Source organism: Candoia aspera, chromosome 13 (genome assembly GCF_035149785.1).
Source record: "Candoia aspera isolate rCanAsp1 chromosome 13, rCanAsp1.hap2, whole genome shotgun sequence".
Taxonomy (NCBI): domain Eukaryota; kingdom Metazoa; phylum Chordata; class Lepidosauria; order Squamata; family Boidae; genus Candoia; species Candoia aspera.
The window spans coordinates 15,900,444-15,916,449 of record NC_086165.1 but is presented as its reverse complement, the minus strand read 5'-3'; the positions used below and the strand labels follow the sequence as shown (position 1 = coordinate 15,916,449).

General features: G+C 39.6%; 1 protein-coding gene across 1 annotated transcript in view; it reads left to right on the top strand.

The window, feature by feature from the left end:
- Positions 1–15,380, top strand: part of LRRC28 (leucine rich repeat containing 28) — a 49,712-nt gene extending 34,332 nt beyond the window's left edge. Inside the window, exons 7-10 of the mRNA XM_063314491.1 lie at positions 1,631–1,733; positions 5,132–5,307; positions 7,491–7,650; positions 12,807–15,380. Coding sequence (XP_063170561.1) covers positions 1,631–1,733; positions 5,132–5,307; positions 7,491–7,650; positions 12,807–12,879 — 512 coding nt within the window. The 3' untranslated portion in view covers positions 12,880–15,380. The remainder of the gene's footprint in view (positions 1–1,630; positions 1,734–5,131; positions 5,308–7,490; positions 7,651–12,806) is intronic.
- Positions 15,381–16,006: the final 626 nt, after the last annotated feature.

Genomic DNA, 16,006 nt, shown 5'->3' with positions numbered 1-16,006 from the left:
CTGGTGTCCTGGGAAGAAAACCTTGACTGGATAACCCAAACACATTCCATTCCCCTGAACACAGATAACAACCCCAGCGGAAGGAGTCCGCACAGCCCCCTCTTTCACAGAACACGCATCAGCAACTTATCTTGACATGCGAAACGTTACGATGTACAATGCACATTGAAACGGTGAACATGACAATAAGACCTTTTGTTCCATGTTCAGCCATGTGGAATGCAGATGGCAGTGCCATGAGGATAATTTTTAAGAAGTATAGTTGAATTGGGGTTTGTTCAGGACTCATGCAGTTTGGTCAGTTCAGGTGAAAAGTCTTTGATCTCCTACTCTAGGAGGAGGAAAAGTTGTAGACAAACTGCACTGCTTTAAAAAGCTACATGAAAACTTATTTTTGTAACTTCAGATGCTAGCTTCCTTTCTCTGTGAAGCCTGAAAGGAACATGTTTAGGAAAGAATATTTTTTTAGTGTTCCTTGCATGATCAGAAGTTTAAAACTTTAATGAGAAGAGTCACTTACAAGAGCAGCTACTAAACGTTTAGAAAGCCTTTTTGTGGTTTGATTTGGCTTGGCTCAGCTTTTAAGGTTGTTGAGAAGTTTGGATGGGAAAGGGACAAGTAAAGATATGATGGATGTGCTGATGCTACAGATGTGTGTCCTATGGACCTCAGTTGCAGAAGAACTTGCATCCTCAGAGACTTCTTACAGTGCACTATAAGTGGGAAAGGAGCCATGGGGGGGGGGGGGAATCAGCTATTTGTTGCTTGTTTTTAAACAGGTCTAGGCTTCATTTTCACAGCTTAGGGAATGTTTTTAAAAATCCTACAACATTTGAAAGTTTTAATAGCAATAAAATTATACTAACAGTTAAAGTACCAGCTAGAAGGAAAGAAAAATGCAGCTTAAATTAGGGACGTACATCATAACTGCAAATTAAGTTATAATGAACTTCCAGGGCTTTTTTATTTCCCATCTGACTCTGGTCAGGTCAGAGTTGCTGTTGTAAAGGTGAGTGAGACTGAACTGAAGTGGCTGTTGGTCGTTTAAAAAATTGGTCTCACATAATGAGTCCCAGTGAAGCAAACTGCATCTCCTTGAACTAAGAAAAATATTGTAAATCAAACTGTGAATAGCTATTTCATTCATAGGTGTATACACACACACACACACACACACACACGCACACAGAGATAAGTGTTCTTATATTCTTAGTCACCTCCTTGTTTTTCTTGGAATCAGATAGTCCTACTTAGAGAGTGATTTGGCAGCCTTCTTGAAAAGATCACATAAGAAGATTGGAACTCTGCATTGTTCTTTTTCCAGCCATTTAATGAGACTTCTGTTATTTCTTGTGATAGAATATATTTGCATATCTTCCCAGACAGAAACGTGGAAAGAAAGGGATTGACTTAGGGGATAATTTTCATTGCAGAACCTGTCTTGTTTTTGTACCATTTTCATTTATTTCACTAATAAAAGGTTTTTCTTGTCTGTTCAGGTGATAGGCATGTTGACGGACACTCCAGGAAGGTGTGTGTCTGTATGTGTGTGTGTGTGTGTGTGTGTGTTTGTTTAAACATGTCTGTCAGGAATGTGATTACTTATTTTCTTTTTGTTTCTTAAATCCAGATTTAGGTCGTTCCCGGGAACTGCAGTATGTTTATGTGGATAACAACGCTCACCTTAAAGGTCTCCCTTCTTACCTATATAACAAAGTCATTGGTTGTAATGGGTAGGTATTCAAATTTAAATTAAGTATACAAATATAAATTGCCATGTATCCTTTTATCTTCTAAGTCTTTTTCCACAAACGGGCCAAGTGAAACCTTATCTTTGATTATTTTATTCAACATAGTACAGTACTGTGCTTTAAAGGAATTTACCTAGAATGTCTGCTCCATTCAGCTGTGTTAACTCTCCTACATTAATGTTCTGGCTATCAAATGCTTCTAGAGCTTAGCCCTGCCTTCTGTGCTGTTTCTTGATTTTCTAGGACAGTTCAGGGGGAAATGTTGAACTTGAGACCTAATATCAATAGAACAGAAACATTGACGTAATCCTGCATTTTTTCATATGTATTTTATGATAATGTTCTCTTTGCCTGTTTTGCAACATATGGTTCTGTGGATTTGTAAAGGCCACGTATCATATAGAGTGATATAGGTAAAAGTCTCCAAACTGACATCTTCCAGATCTTTTAGGACACACTTCCCAACATTCCCAGTAGCGTTCTGTGGTGGGGAATACAGGTCAACACATCTGGAGGGTGATTAAAGTATTTCAGCTTTCCTCCTGCCTCTGAAAAGTGTATTGGATATCGCTTGCTTGCTTTTCATGTTAAGATGGTAATTTTGTAGCAAAACGTATTCCCTAAGCAAACAGAATAACATGTCTCTGTTTAATTTGGATTGATTCATAATTTGAAAAGCATCCTTCTGTGTGCTTTAGGCACTGTTGGCAAATCTTGAAAGCATGCATATTAGATGAAATGGCAACTGGTGGTATAATCCCTTTAGGTCTGAATTGCCTTCTGTCAGGTGATTCTGTAAATAGATCAGTGAGTCCTGCTCACTCTTCTTACATTGGACAAAGAGAGATTTTATCTACTAGGAGTTGAATATTCATAAATAACAGCCACAGAAGTTAAATCCTTAGCCCTGTTGGGACAACACTATAGGAGTGGATATATGAAAGGTAAATGTGTCCTAGCTTCTGCTAGCTGAAAGATTCCATGTTCTTTGAATGACTGAATGGCAAAGGGTTATGTTCCAGTGGAAACAGCAGCATTGAAACTAAGTGGCAGCACTTTGTTTTGCGGGATCAAGAAAATAAATGCATGCCCTTATTTCCTAATTCAAAGCAGCCCTTGAAGATTGAGAAACATCTATAAGCTAAACAAGTAATATGTTTAGCATGTAGATCTTGTAGCCAGGTTACTGATGATGTTATGAACATTATCTTAAGGACTTAGGAAAAATATACTGCGTCAAATTCTGTGTCATCTTTAAGGCTTCTGGAGGAAGCAGTTGACTTGCATAAGGGTCCCTTCCTTGAGGGAATGCCACCCGTAGAGACCATGGGGTTAAGCCTTCTGTGGAACAGCTTATAACCAGATATCCAGTCTTTCTTTGTCTTACTGGATTTCCAAAGATGCAGGTCTTCAGAAAGGCTTTGAGCGATGTGGAAGTTGAGTCAACCTGCAGGTACGGTACTGGCATTAGATGCTGATCAGAGCAATGCAATATTTTTTAGCCCCCTGTAAGCCACTTGGAGCATGTGGAAATCTCCAGCTTAGAATCCCAAGTATCTAAGTAAGTCAATATATACATTTAATGAACGTTGTTGCTAAGCAAAGATCTGAAATTTCATTTGCTATATCTAGTGCAAAATTTTCATTTCTAGATTATAGAGCCACATCTTTTTCTTCTCATGTCTGTCATTTAATTTCTTAAGTGTAACCAGATTCTAGAAATCTACATTTACTTAGGTCATTCCTAATGTTCTGTTGGGATATTATCCTTCTTTGTGGACTAAAATACTTTTGAATCAATTACCTTGTGTACAATTGCTACATTTACGTCTATCTGGCCCTAGAGCAAGCATATGCTTGTCTTTTGGATATGTAATTTCTTGACATCTATGAGTCTGATTAAAACTGATAAAAGTCAAGTTGGCGATGTCAACTTAGCAAGCTTCTTGTCAGCAAGTTAATTTTCATCCCTGAAGCATGATACTGGGCAGCTCCTGTGTATATGAGACATTTGCAGATTGTTGCTAGGTTTGCACATTGAGTTAATTCATATTAGGTAGCTGGTTTGATTTTGATTTAGAATGTTGTGTGAAACCAGCCATTCTGGTTAGTCAACCAAGATTTATGGTTAGTGTGTTGTGAGTTTTTTTTCCCCAGTAAAATGTGATTAATCAAACATGACTTAGTTAAGTGTGTGAACCCATATTGAGTATTCTTCCCAATTTTTTTTTGAAGCCAAGGTGTGTGGTATTGTAATGTATTTCTGATCCATGATTTATTTTTTTATGGCATTCAGGGAAGTCTCATTGAAGAAAAGCTTTGTAGGAAGAGGAGATATAGAATTATATTGTAGTTCTGTATACTTGACAGGGTCAAGGCAGTTGGCTGGCTATTGGGTAGGAACACTATGATCTCTCTAATATGGTGTTCAGCACAAAAAACTGATAGTTGGCTATGAAACATGCCTGCCTTAGAACTCCATTATAACAATAAATCTTGGATTGCATTTATGTTTTAGAGTTCAGCAAGGCAAAGCCACCTGTTCTAAAAATGTCAAGCATAAGTTCAGGAAAGACCCTGTTTCCAAGCAAGGGTATGTTAGAATTTACTGTGATTCCTTGCTAAAATGACCTGTCCATTCCTGGCATGAAATATATAAAACAGTCCATTACCAATAAAAAGAAAGAAAAAAAAAGATATAAGCAAAACCAAAATTTAGTGGCTTCCATTTGGATCATTTTTGGTATAACAGCTCATTAAATCAGTACTTCTTTGCTGAAGAAAAAAAATATTAAGCTCATGTACTGGATCTGCTCATTTGTTTTTATAGTTCCACTTTGCATGTGGTATTATCAGGGACTTTTTAAATGTTCATTTGACCATCCCTCCCCACTTCCTTTTTGGGGTAATCCACCACTGTAATGTTTTCCTCTATTTTCTTTTAATCCGCTGAAGTCAATAGCCCAGTAATGTGACTGTCTGGAAAACCCTGAAATTCTGAAAAAATTCTGGCCATTATATTTTAATGTCCCTGAATGAAAAATACTGATCTGATCATTTCAAATACTAGATTATAATTTGGATGGGGCCACATCACTGTTCCACCTTTTTAAAAAAGGCCAGGAAGTTATTCACAAGACATGTATTTAATGCAAATGTGCCTTTTCTTCTCTGTGCAGTTCTTACTGAAATGATCTGTGATGGAGTCTACTTTTGATTGCAATGGCATGACTGAGTGTTCTATGTAAAGGGTGCACCCATGAGCTACTGTTCAGGAAAAGTGATGTGAGAGAACAAAATAATTATTTAAATCATAGGGACACTAACTTTACATCACTCACTATAAACACATTTTTCCCTTTCCCCAAATATCTCTCCAGCTGTGGTTCTCCTGTTCAGAAAGCAGAGGTGAAGCTTCTCTCCTTTTCATCAGGACAGTTGACTGTTTTCCTCCCAGCAGAGGTGAAGTTAATAGGGACAGAACTGGACCATGTGCTACCCTTGCAGGAGATGGCCATGCGGACATTGTATAACACATACTGCCAATCTCTAAAAGGTAGCTGGATGATGATTGAATTTCTTCAGTGTCTTAAGTCTGGCGGCTCTTTAGCCTGCAAAGGTGGGGGGAGGAACCTGTGGCCATCCAGAAGTTGCTGAACGAAAACTCCCAGCATCTTTTGCCATTCTCTTTGCTGTTTATATGTAAACAATACATTTTCTGCCTCCTTCCCAAAATCTGGGATGGTGGTATGCATTTATCACCTGAAACCTTGAGGAGCAACCCCCAGGGACCTCCAGAACATTAATATGGTAGGAGGAAAAACTATTAAATGCATGAGTGGAAAGTAATCATATTAATAGTATTTAATTTTAATTATATCTGAATTTAAATGAAATCAATCAGGCACACTTCCAAACAGGTCACTAGGCTGCAGCTGCCCATCATTTCTATATTCTGTGAAGGTCCTTAGAATCATTTCTGATACAGAGGCATTATTGGAAGCAAAGATCATGCAGAATGCTTTTGCTGTAGTTTGCAGCATGATAGCTTCCTTTTTTGAAGAAATTAAAAAGATTAAAATCAAGAGAGGCAGAAAGGCTGGCAAGTCCAAGGAAGATGTTTGCAAGCATATTGGTATCCTCAAGTACCACCCTGGGGACTGATAGATCTAGAATATATAAATATTGAGCAGAGACATGCACATACCCCAAACTAAAAAGGTATATTGAAGGGCAGCATGCTAAGATCACCATGGCACTTCAAATATACAATTGGGCAATTAAGTTTTCAACCCTGTTATCAAATGGCATGTCAAGATACCCTTTCAGTAGAAATACTAAGGCCCCAAAAAGCAGTCTAATGTGCTTCAGAGTTAAAAGGCATTTCAGAGCCTTTTTTTTTCTTCTTTGTAAAGTCTTCTTTCTGTATGCAGGAGGGAGGACATAGTCTTCTAATGGGGGAGTGGAGCAAGTAGAAATAATAAAATTCCCAAGGCAAGAAGGAATGCCTCATCCAGCAAAACAGAGTTCCCAGGCAGCTAGCTCCAAAGCTGACCCATGAGGCAGAATCACGAGGCAGAAGAACCACTCGGGCCCACTGCCCATTGCAGCGCAACATGATTGCTGAGCTGCCTTAGTGCACTCCAGTCCTGGCTTTTGAAAACTGGCCAACAGCTTGTTTGGGCTCATCTATGTGCTACCACTTGAGGCCAGTGGGCCTGGCAGAGATGTTGACTGTTGAGCTGCTTCATTTGGGGCCAGGGGAGGATATGGTGGATCAGGAAAATTGAGATGAGGAGAGCTGGCAAACATGTTGATTTGCTTTTTTTAAAAAAGTTGCCCAAAATAAACACTATCCTCCTGGTGTTCAGTACCCCTTCTGCTTGGTGCAGTGCTGGGACAATTGCCTTGGAACTCTCTGTGGGCCTGATTGGAGGGAGTTTGGTGCTCCTGGAGATCTTAGTTATTTAATAGACTGACATTCACTTCTCTTTCATCTGGTGCAAATTTATCTCTGTGTTTTGCTAATATTAAAGGGAGTTCAAGGTGTAGGGCCAAATGAGTTGTGTCAAACAGCAGACTGTGATACCCTCCAAAACTGTTTAACCCTTTCTTCAAATATTTTTTTCTTCATTTTATCCCAAGTCTTTGACAGTTCTTATTAAACAGCAATAAAAACTATCATAGGGACTGAGTTCCCTGCCCTTTATGATTGCAATACAGACCAAAAGGTATCTCATTAATGATGCTTGTTTAAACCATGGTTTATGGAGCAAACTGTAGTTATTTAGTTCCCATAAAATGACAAGCCATTCAGTGTGGCTTCCTTAACACCAATATTAAGCCGAAGCAAATGAACCACGCCGTGGCTTAGCAGAATTGAGAACCTAGCAAATTTACTATTAGAGTGGAAAGGGTTTTGATGGAGAAAAAAGAGAAGAAGCTTCTTGAGCAGAGATCTGTCCCATCCATACTACCTTGGTTGTGCCTTATTCTGGAGCAGCCTCTCCCAATTTGGGCACTCTCCAAATATGTGGATTTCGATTCTCAGAATTCTTGGCATGGCTGTGCTGGCTGAAAAATTCTGGGAGTTGAAGTTCAAACATCTGGAGAGTACCTCATTTAGGGAGGTTTGCATATTATTATTGGAAGGGTTGTTTCCTTTTGTCAGATGTGAACAGAACTCTGGTATATATCAAAAGATAACCACGGCTGTCTCCTTTTTTCCATACTCTATAGGTTTGAAGTTTATGACTCCGATCTCATTACCCAGAAGCCTCTTGGATTTGCTACACTGCCCTCTGGGACATTGCCATCGTTGCAGTCAGCCCATGTTTACTATTGTCTATCCAAAGCTCTTCCCCTTGAGAGAGACACCAATGGCTGGATTACATCAGGGGTAATTACAGAGAAAATTACATAGTCATTTCAGATGGTACGCATGGGCTTCAGTTAGAAGGCAAGGCATTTGCAAAGGCAAATGCTTGGGCTTTTGTGATACACCTTTGGTCTGATGTCAGTGTTCTCTACAATGGAGAGGGACATATCTATCAGTGTATTATTAAGACTCAATTACTATGTTGCTTCTCCATAAGACACCGCTTATATTCCAAATTGCAGCTTTTTACACTGAACTTTCAACTGTATGGTTTTTGCCTAGAAAACTAAGTAGCAGTGTCTGAACAAGTATTCCTTCTTCCTACACAACAATAAGGAGAGAGTCAGAAAGTAAAGTTGGGAGGAGGAAGAAAGCATGCAACACTCAGAGAGTCTTGGCATCCAGATTTCTAGAGCTTTTAATACATTGCATTCCCTTTTTTTCTTCAAATCCCTGAGCACTAAAAACTTGTCTGCCTTCTCAAAGAAGGTTGATATTTTTGGAAATTGAAAGCTATAGTGCATGTTGTTTTTCAGTAATCAAGACTTGCTTTCTACTACAAAAAACCCCCCTCTAACCTGTATTTATAGAAGAACTTTGGCACTAGGGAAATAATAACATGTATTTTTAAATTTGCTTTTATTAACTAAATACAAAAAAAACAAAAGAACAGGAATACGCAAAATTATAAAAGAAGAAAAAAAAGCATAAAAATCCAAAAGCATACAGAGCATATATTCACTAATATACATACATTAATAAATGGTAGCCATGAGTCATTACAGCGATCTATAGCTAATCTGTATTAATCAATTCTGCAAACCACTGAATAGTTGGAGCTGTGCATGGGAGGTGTCAGCTCCCATGTGACAGAGATCAACTTCGAAGAATATAAACATCCAAAACTGTTAAATCTCGAAGTTGAGTTAATGTATGTAATACCTCCCTTCCCCAATGGATCAATATATTTAAATAAAGCATTAATATATAATGACTATATATTAAAATCATCTTCACAAATCCAGTCTGAGTGCAAGTAGCAGGACATCAGTTTGTAACTCTGGCATTATAACACAAGTAAAAGCCCCATGGTAGTGAAGAAAGTCTTACAGCAATCGGTGGTGGCTTTCATGCTGCAAATATGAAGCACCAGTCTCTTCTACAACATGGCTTTCATCCACTCACTACTTATTATATTCCTGAGTTCTTTAATGCAAAACTCAGAAGAAAATAAAGGCCTCCCTGGTTTATAACTCACCTTTTAATCTTGAGAAATCAACTTTCGCAAAGAGAAAAGCTCAGGGGTGGGGGGGTGGTTTTAATTCTTGCTGAGTGGCAGAGCCCCAAAGCCCAGATTTTCCCTTCATGAAGGAAACTCTTTGGAACTGTTCTTCTGGGGTGAGATATGTATTTAAATGTGAGAAGAAAAGGGCAAAAAGAAAGGAAGTTCAGTAATGGTCTTCTGCCTCCATGTCCTTCTGCCTTCATACCCCCAAGTGAAACCATAAACAATTGGTATCCTGTTCAACATGCTGTTTTCAGGATGATATATCAAAATAATAAAAGCATAATTTTCCCCAAATTAATTCTAAACAAATTTCAAAAGGAACACCAAATAAAATATTCATTAAAAAAAAGAGTCTAAAATCCTAATGCATATCAAGTAAAGCAAAACTCAAAAGAAAAATCATACCAATCCATATGAAAACCCAGTGTAAACACACATTAAAGTATGCACCAGGCAACCTACTTTGGTGAGGACTTTCCACAACTGGTGGTCCTTCTCTACAGAGACCATCTGTTGGAATCTCAGCATATGAGGGCGAATGGGGCAAAGTCTCAGGCAATCTCAGAACTCATGGGAAATTGGGAGGAGGCAGTGCTAGAATGGGTATGGAATTTGATCGTCGCCATGTCAGTATGTATTCTGATTGCCATCCAGCAAGGAAGTTCAATGAACAAGAGCGATGCAAAGGCCTTGCTCTGGCAGCCTTTCGGGATAGGCAGGTCAGGAAGCCGGAGCATCAGGAATTTCAGGAACACTCTTGTTGTTGTAGGGGTATAACAACAGAATTTGGAAAGCCCGAGTTCTCTCTATCACATCTTATACCAAACAAAATCAAGGTGGGGTTATTTTGGGTTGCCTTCTTCTTTAGTAGGACTGAGTTCTCTTGTCTAAGAGTCCTCCTCCCTTAATAGTTTGTTCATCCCTTTTCCACTCCCAAGGCCAAGATTACATTCCATCACATATTTCAATCCTGCTTTTGGCAAGCGAGTGTTCTGCTTAATTTGGCCCATAGCATGCTGCCAAGGTAGGCTCACCCATGGTGTGAACCATGATGTAGCTTGTTTAGATTAAATTTAGTGTGTTGGGCAAATCTAGACATTGTTATTAGCAAACCGTATCTTACATCTTACTGTGTACTTGCCAGTTATGGCCTAATCAACAGGCCATTGTTAAATAAGGCATGATTTAGCACAATGTATAAATCAAACAAGTTTTCTTGTGGACCAGTTGCTAGTTCATTTTGTAGCAACAGCCGTCAAAAGTCGTTTTAAAAGAAGAGTTTGCTGATTCAGGTAGATTTCTCTAAGAGGGTCCCTTCCATCCATATTAGACTACAATTGCTAGAACTCCCAGCTGGCATTCAATCAGAATCCCTGGGAGTTTTAGTCTGACTCACTAAAAGGGTCATCTTGGGAAAGGCTGAAGGAAGTGGTGTATTTTGCTTTTCTTGAGTCCTTTATAGCTTATAATTGTTTTCCATAGTCTGGCAATTCCTTCCCCCCTGCCTTTCAGTAACCTAAAAATTTCAACTTCTTCATAGAATTATAGGGTTGGAAGGGACCTTGGAGGTCTTCTAGTCCAACCCCCTGCCCAAGGAAGTTCATCCTGGAGAGCATCTCAGGAGCAATTACTTGCCTCTTAATTAGGCTGACCATACGTCCCGTTTTGAACAGAACAGTCCGGTTTTTTAACGTTTCCCGACTGTCCCGTCATTTTAATATAAATGTCAGTTTTGTCCTGTTTTTTAAAAACGTTGGAGCCGTTATTGGGAAAAGTGGAAAAAAATTGAAATTGAAATTGAAAAGGAGGCTGACTTGGCAGTAGTTCTCAATCCGGTGGGAAACCTAGAGCAGAACCGCAGGAACAGCTGATCGGCGGTGAGCAAGAGGAAGAGTCACTGCTGCCAATCAGTGCAGTGGAAGACGGTCGGAAAAGCGCGCCCAGCAGAAAAGAAGCCGATTGGCTCTCAGGACAAAAGGGCGGGAAGAAAATAAAATAAAAGGGTGCGCCAGAGAGGAGCTGGTTGTCAGGGACAACTGTTCACTAGACTCCTCTGTTTCTGTCCTCCCATCCCAGCTCGCTGCTGCCCTCAGCCCTCCTGCCACCTCTTCGCCCAATGCCACCCCTGCACCAGCCTCTCCAGACCCAACCATTGCCGCACCTCCCCCTCCTGCACCTTCCCAGCTTACTGTCAGTAACTTTTTTTATTGTCTTTTTCGTGAATACGGAATATTACGTAAGTTTAACCCCGTCCCGTTTTGCCATCCCAATGTCCCGTTTTTGTCTCAAGGAAATATGGTCAGCCTACTCTTAATATGCTGCTTTGGAAAAATCTTCTTTTCTTAAAAAGTCTCTTTGTTTCCAGCAACCATTGTGGACCAAGGAAACACTTTTGTGTTAGTCAGGCTAAGAGCAGTGTGGTGAATTGGGTAAGATACTGAACCAGGATTCCCCTTTCCATGGAAGTTCACTTTAGGCCAGTCACTTCCTTTCAGCCTAACTTAACTCACAAGGTGCTTGTACCCAGAGTTCCTGGAGGAAAGGCAGGGCACCAGAATAGCATAAATGCACATCCATCCTCCTCTTGTGTGCCTGATATTTGCCTAGTAAGTTTGTTGTTGTTTATTCGTTCAGTCACTTCCTACTCTTCGTGACTTCATGGACCAGCCCACGCCAGAGCTTCCTGTCTGTCATCTCCACCCCCACCGCCCCCAAGGATGAGTCCGTCACCTCTAGAATGTCACCCATCCACCTTGCCCTTGGTCGGCCCCTCTTCCTTTTGCCTTCCACTCTCCCTAATACCTCTCCACAATTTGGCTGCCTGCACAAATCACCAGAGACTATATGCAACTTCTTCCCATAGCTCCCGAGTGAATTGTGGGGAGCATACCTCATTATTATGTATTATCTTAGCTAAGAATGTAGAATCATAATTCTCCACGTTGTATTGGATGATAATCCTGATTATGCTCATTGGAGCAATAACACTTTGACTCCAAAAACACCCAAAGCCCTTTTGTTCCCTATCTCTAGTGTAAAATATTTTCCAATAATTTCAGGCCCAGTAAGGTTTCAATTAAAGTAGAACATGAGTTTATGAGTCAAGGGCAAGGAGGCACTAAGGTAAAAGGAATGCAAAATGCATCTTTAGTTGTTTGCCTTTTGGCACTGGTTGAAGCGATATTTGCCCAAGCATTTAAAATAATTTGGTATTCAAGTAATTGTGTGACTTTCTTTTCAGCATAGTTGTGTTGTTAAGATTCTATCCTGTGCACTGTGATTGTTGGCCTTTCAATACGCCAGTAAATGGCTATTTAAATAGGATTTTAATTGCTGATTATTTTTAATCTGGTAGTTCTGCTTTTATGTTTTCTTTGTAAACTACCAATGATGTTGCTGCTTTGGCTGATGTTGATATATTTTTAGATGACTTGTTAAAGCAATACACATCTTTCTTTTCTCCTATTTCAGCAAATAAATTTTCATAAAAAGATGTTGCCTTTTCCAGGACTGCATGGAAGAAGTCCCAGCATAGAGTGCAGTTTATTTAGTGGCAAATATGGAGGATTTGAGGCAGCATTGTACATTGTTCTTCCTTAAAGAAATTAAGAAATCTTCCAGATGTTTTCTTCATAGGTTCAAATCTGCAATAATAATTAGCTGGACCTTTTTGGCTATTGACAGAGGAAGAAAGCCTCTTGCTATTTTTGCAAGCTCAAATATTGTACGTACTTAGCTTACCAGGGCTTAATCCTTGCCCCTGGTCTGTTTGCTTTTTTAACCATCCTTAAAAGTTGTATATTGTGGATTAGAGCCAGCATTTTAATTTGTGACGACAGCTGTTGTCTCTTTCTCTCCTTTTTAATTCATTTATTTATTTGTGTTCCAGGAGAACAACTGTTAGTTTTGTGGCATATTGCTGCTCCACCCAGTGTCTGCAGACCTTTGACCTATTGAGCTGATAAATACTTAAAGCTATCCAGGAGCGGTGCCAGCTTAAAGCAGCATTAGACTGTGGCTCCTGACCATACTAGAACTTGTAAGTGTATGTGCCAAAGCAGCAGGCGTCATGCCCAGCTGGGAACACCGAGAACCACTTGAAGCCTGCGCCTCTATCGAATGTGGATGAAAGGCAGAAACCCTTTTGGAAGTGCTGTGATTCTCCGGCATTAGAAAATGTTTAACGCCTTCCTGTTCCTCCCCAGGCAGAACGCAAAGCAGGCAAACATGGAAGCGAAGAGCTTGCTGGACCCTCTTGGAACTTGTACACGTGATTCAAGTTGCATTTCATACACAACTTCACTTGGGCGGCTTGGGCAATATCAGTTGGCATGGGTTTTTTAATGATACCTTTGCAGTCCTTGTAACTTTTTCAATTACTTCCCTGCTTGATTTCCTGTTACTGCCCTCTTGAGAAGCAGCCATTTAAGGTAACAATTTATTTATGCTAGTGAGGTTTTTCCCTACTTTCCATTAACGATCCAATACGTTTTCTTTCTTCCCCAACTGATGTTTTGATAGTTACTGAGACTCAAAGATGTACTCGCGAAACACTTTTATTCTGAACATTACTTGATGCGGTCCGTCTTCCAGTTGGGTAGGCAGAGAGAATGTTTTAAGTTCTCCTTCATATGTGGTTGAGTCCTGAAGAGACCACTGTAGGCAGACACAGAAAGCAAATTCCTCACTTGTTGGTGACCCTTTACAAAACATTTTTCACCCTTGATATTGAGGAGCTAATGAGGTTCTAAAAATGCCAGTAGATTTAGAATAAGTAAAAAGTTGTCTCTGGCCTCCCCTTCACATTTAAACTATAAACACTTTTGTATGTTAATGGTAGTTGTTGTAAGTCTATGGCCTTTGTGCATGTTGAACTACATCACCTTCTGATCACACTCATTGCCTTTTGTAGCTGTGCATGGTGGTAGTTGTAGTCCAGCACAGCAGGAGAATGCTGCGTTGTAGAAGTATTGTATTGTACGCTCTTTGGAGCCCCTGTTTCAATACTTTAATTTTGCCATCAAGTGGTCTAAAATTGGGGAGGCCACAAAAAGGGTTGAAACAAACTCATTTTTCCTACACTATTTCTAAAGAGCTGTGGTAGCATTTTAAGTTATGCTCAAGAAATCTCTTGATCAAACATTAAACATTAAACATCAAAAATAATCAAACGTTCTTTCTGCTCCAAGGATTGCTTCTTAGAATCTTTGTGCTTAAACAGCTCAGAAGTCTGCAGGAATCACAGAATGTGGGCATTAAGTTGCCATTTAATTTTTGAAAGAAAAAAAGGAGGAAAGCCTCAACTCTTCTTAAATGGTTTACAGATATTTTTCAGAATATTGGTTGCTCGCATCATTATTAGTGGCAGTTGCTTGCAAGTTTGACATACTGAATTCTCTTCTTGTTAACAGCTAGTAATCTGAAAAGTTCAAATATTTTTTGAAGTGGCATGGTGGAGAAGATTAGGATCCCTACCAGGTGCATGGCAAGGGGTAATGAGAGAACATGCACATCTTTGATGCCAGAAAGAAATGGACCCCCTCCCTTTATGATTTCATCCTCCTGTATGCTCTTCTTAAAGAACAATTCCATGGAATTCAGGTTAAAAAGTGTATATTTTGAACTATTAGTTGGTAGGATTCTGAATAGTACAGCTACAGAGTCTTTGAGAGGGGGCCATGTAAAGCAGTACCTAAACATAATAGCTAAAGGGATACATGGAATTCTTTCACCTGAACTTTCTACAGTACATTAAAAATGCAAGTATCTTCCTGCCCTTTGAAATGGGTACCATTCAAAATTCAGCCATCTCAGTCAGTTAAGAGTCAAGCTTCTTGTTCTAGCTGCTCCCAAGGACTGTCTGAGAATTCTATAGATCTCTTCAGAGTTCATCAATATTTCTGCAGACAGGAAAAGCATAATAGCATGAAGCTTGGTTGTCACATCCTTTGTAACTTTCTGCTCTCCTGGGAAGCGGACAGGTTCTGGGCAAATCAAAGTAGGAAGGCAAACTTCCTCAATCCAGGTGCCCTCCAAGGGCATTTGCTCTGAGAGCAATTCCTCACATTTGGAAGGTGCCCAGGTTGGGGGTGTCTGAAATAAGAAACAACACCTTACATAATCCTCCTCCTTTCACCCTTGCCTTTGTTTTGTGTTTTAGCACAGTTGGTGCATATACACACTTATATCGTTAATTCTTCACCCGCAGCTTTTGTTGTTCTCCTTTTGGGGAGAATTAAGGAAATGGGAGGACTGAGACTGTTGTTCTGCCATTCCACCCTGGGTCCTCATATTACCAAATGTGCAATTACCCTGAGTAGCTATAATGTTTCATCCACCTCCTATTTCATCAATCCCTGCATTCTTAATTTTAAAGATAAAAGAGCCCAAATGTATAGTTTGGCTGCAATCACAATTCTTTCTAATTACAATCATCCCAAAATAAAACCAAACAGATGCATCACCTGTTGTGTTTTATGTGTGTGTTGAATTGTTAATCGTTGTTCTTTCCTCTCTGTTCGATAGGCCACTGAAAATAAAATGCCCTACAAGGTCAATAAATTGTCTTCCTGGAAAGCTGAAATTGAGTTCAGCTAAATTATGTCTATCAGAAACAGTGAAGCAAAATGGCAGATTTATGATTGCCTTTATTGACAACAGTACTTAATACTAAAAAATGTGCTCTTGAAGAGTACCACAAGTAATACTACTGTAAGAGTTTTCAGCCTTGGCTCTATCCATGTCAGTGCAAGCTACTTTTCTCCTAGATCAGTTTCTGGGCATATGCCTCACCCTTAGTTTGCTTCATGTTATGTATGTATGCTCATTGCTGGTAGCATCTGTAATGCTGGTGGCTCTGGTCTATTTAAGATGTGAAGCTTCAGGTACTGCAATTGGATGTTTCCTATGGGTAGCAAGCATTTATTCTTTAGCTAGAATAAATAGCAGTCAGTCTGGGAAGCATTCTGATGGCTCATTGGAAGAAAATTTAGTAAATGATAGATCGGCCTTTTCCAACCTGATACACTTGTGTCACTTTTTTTATTTTTATCCCACCTTTATTATTTTTATAAATAACTCAAGGTGGCT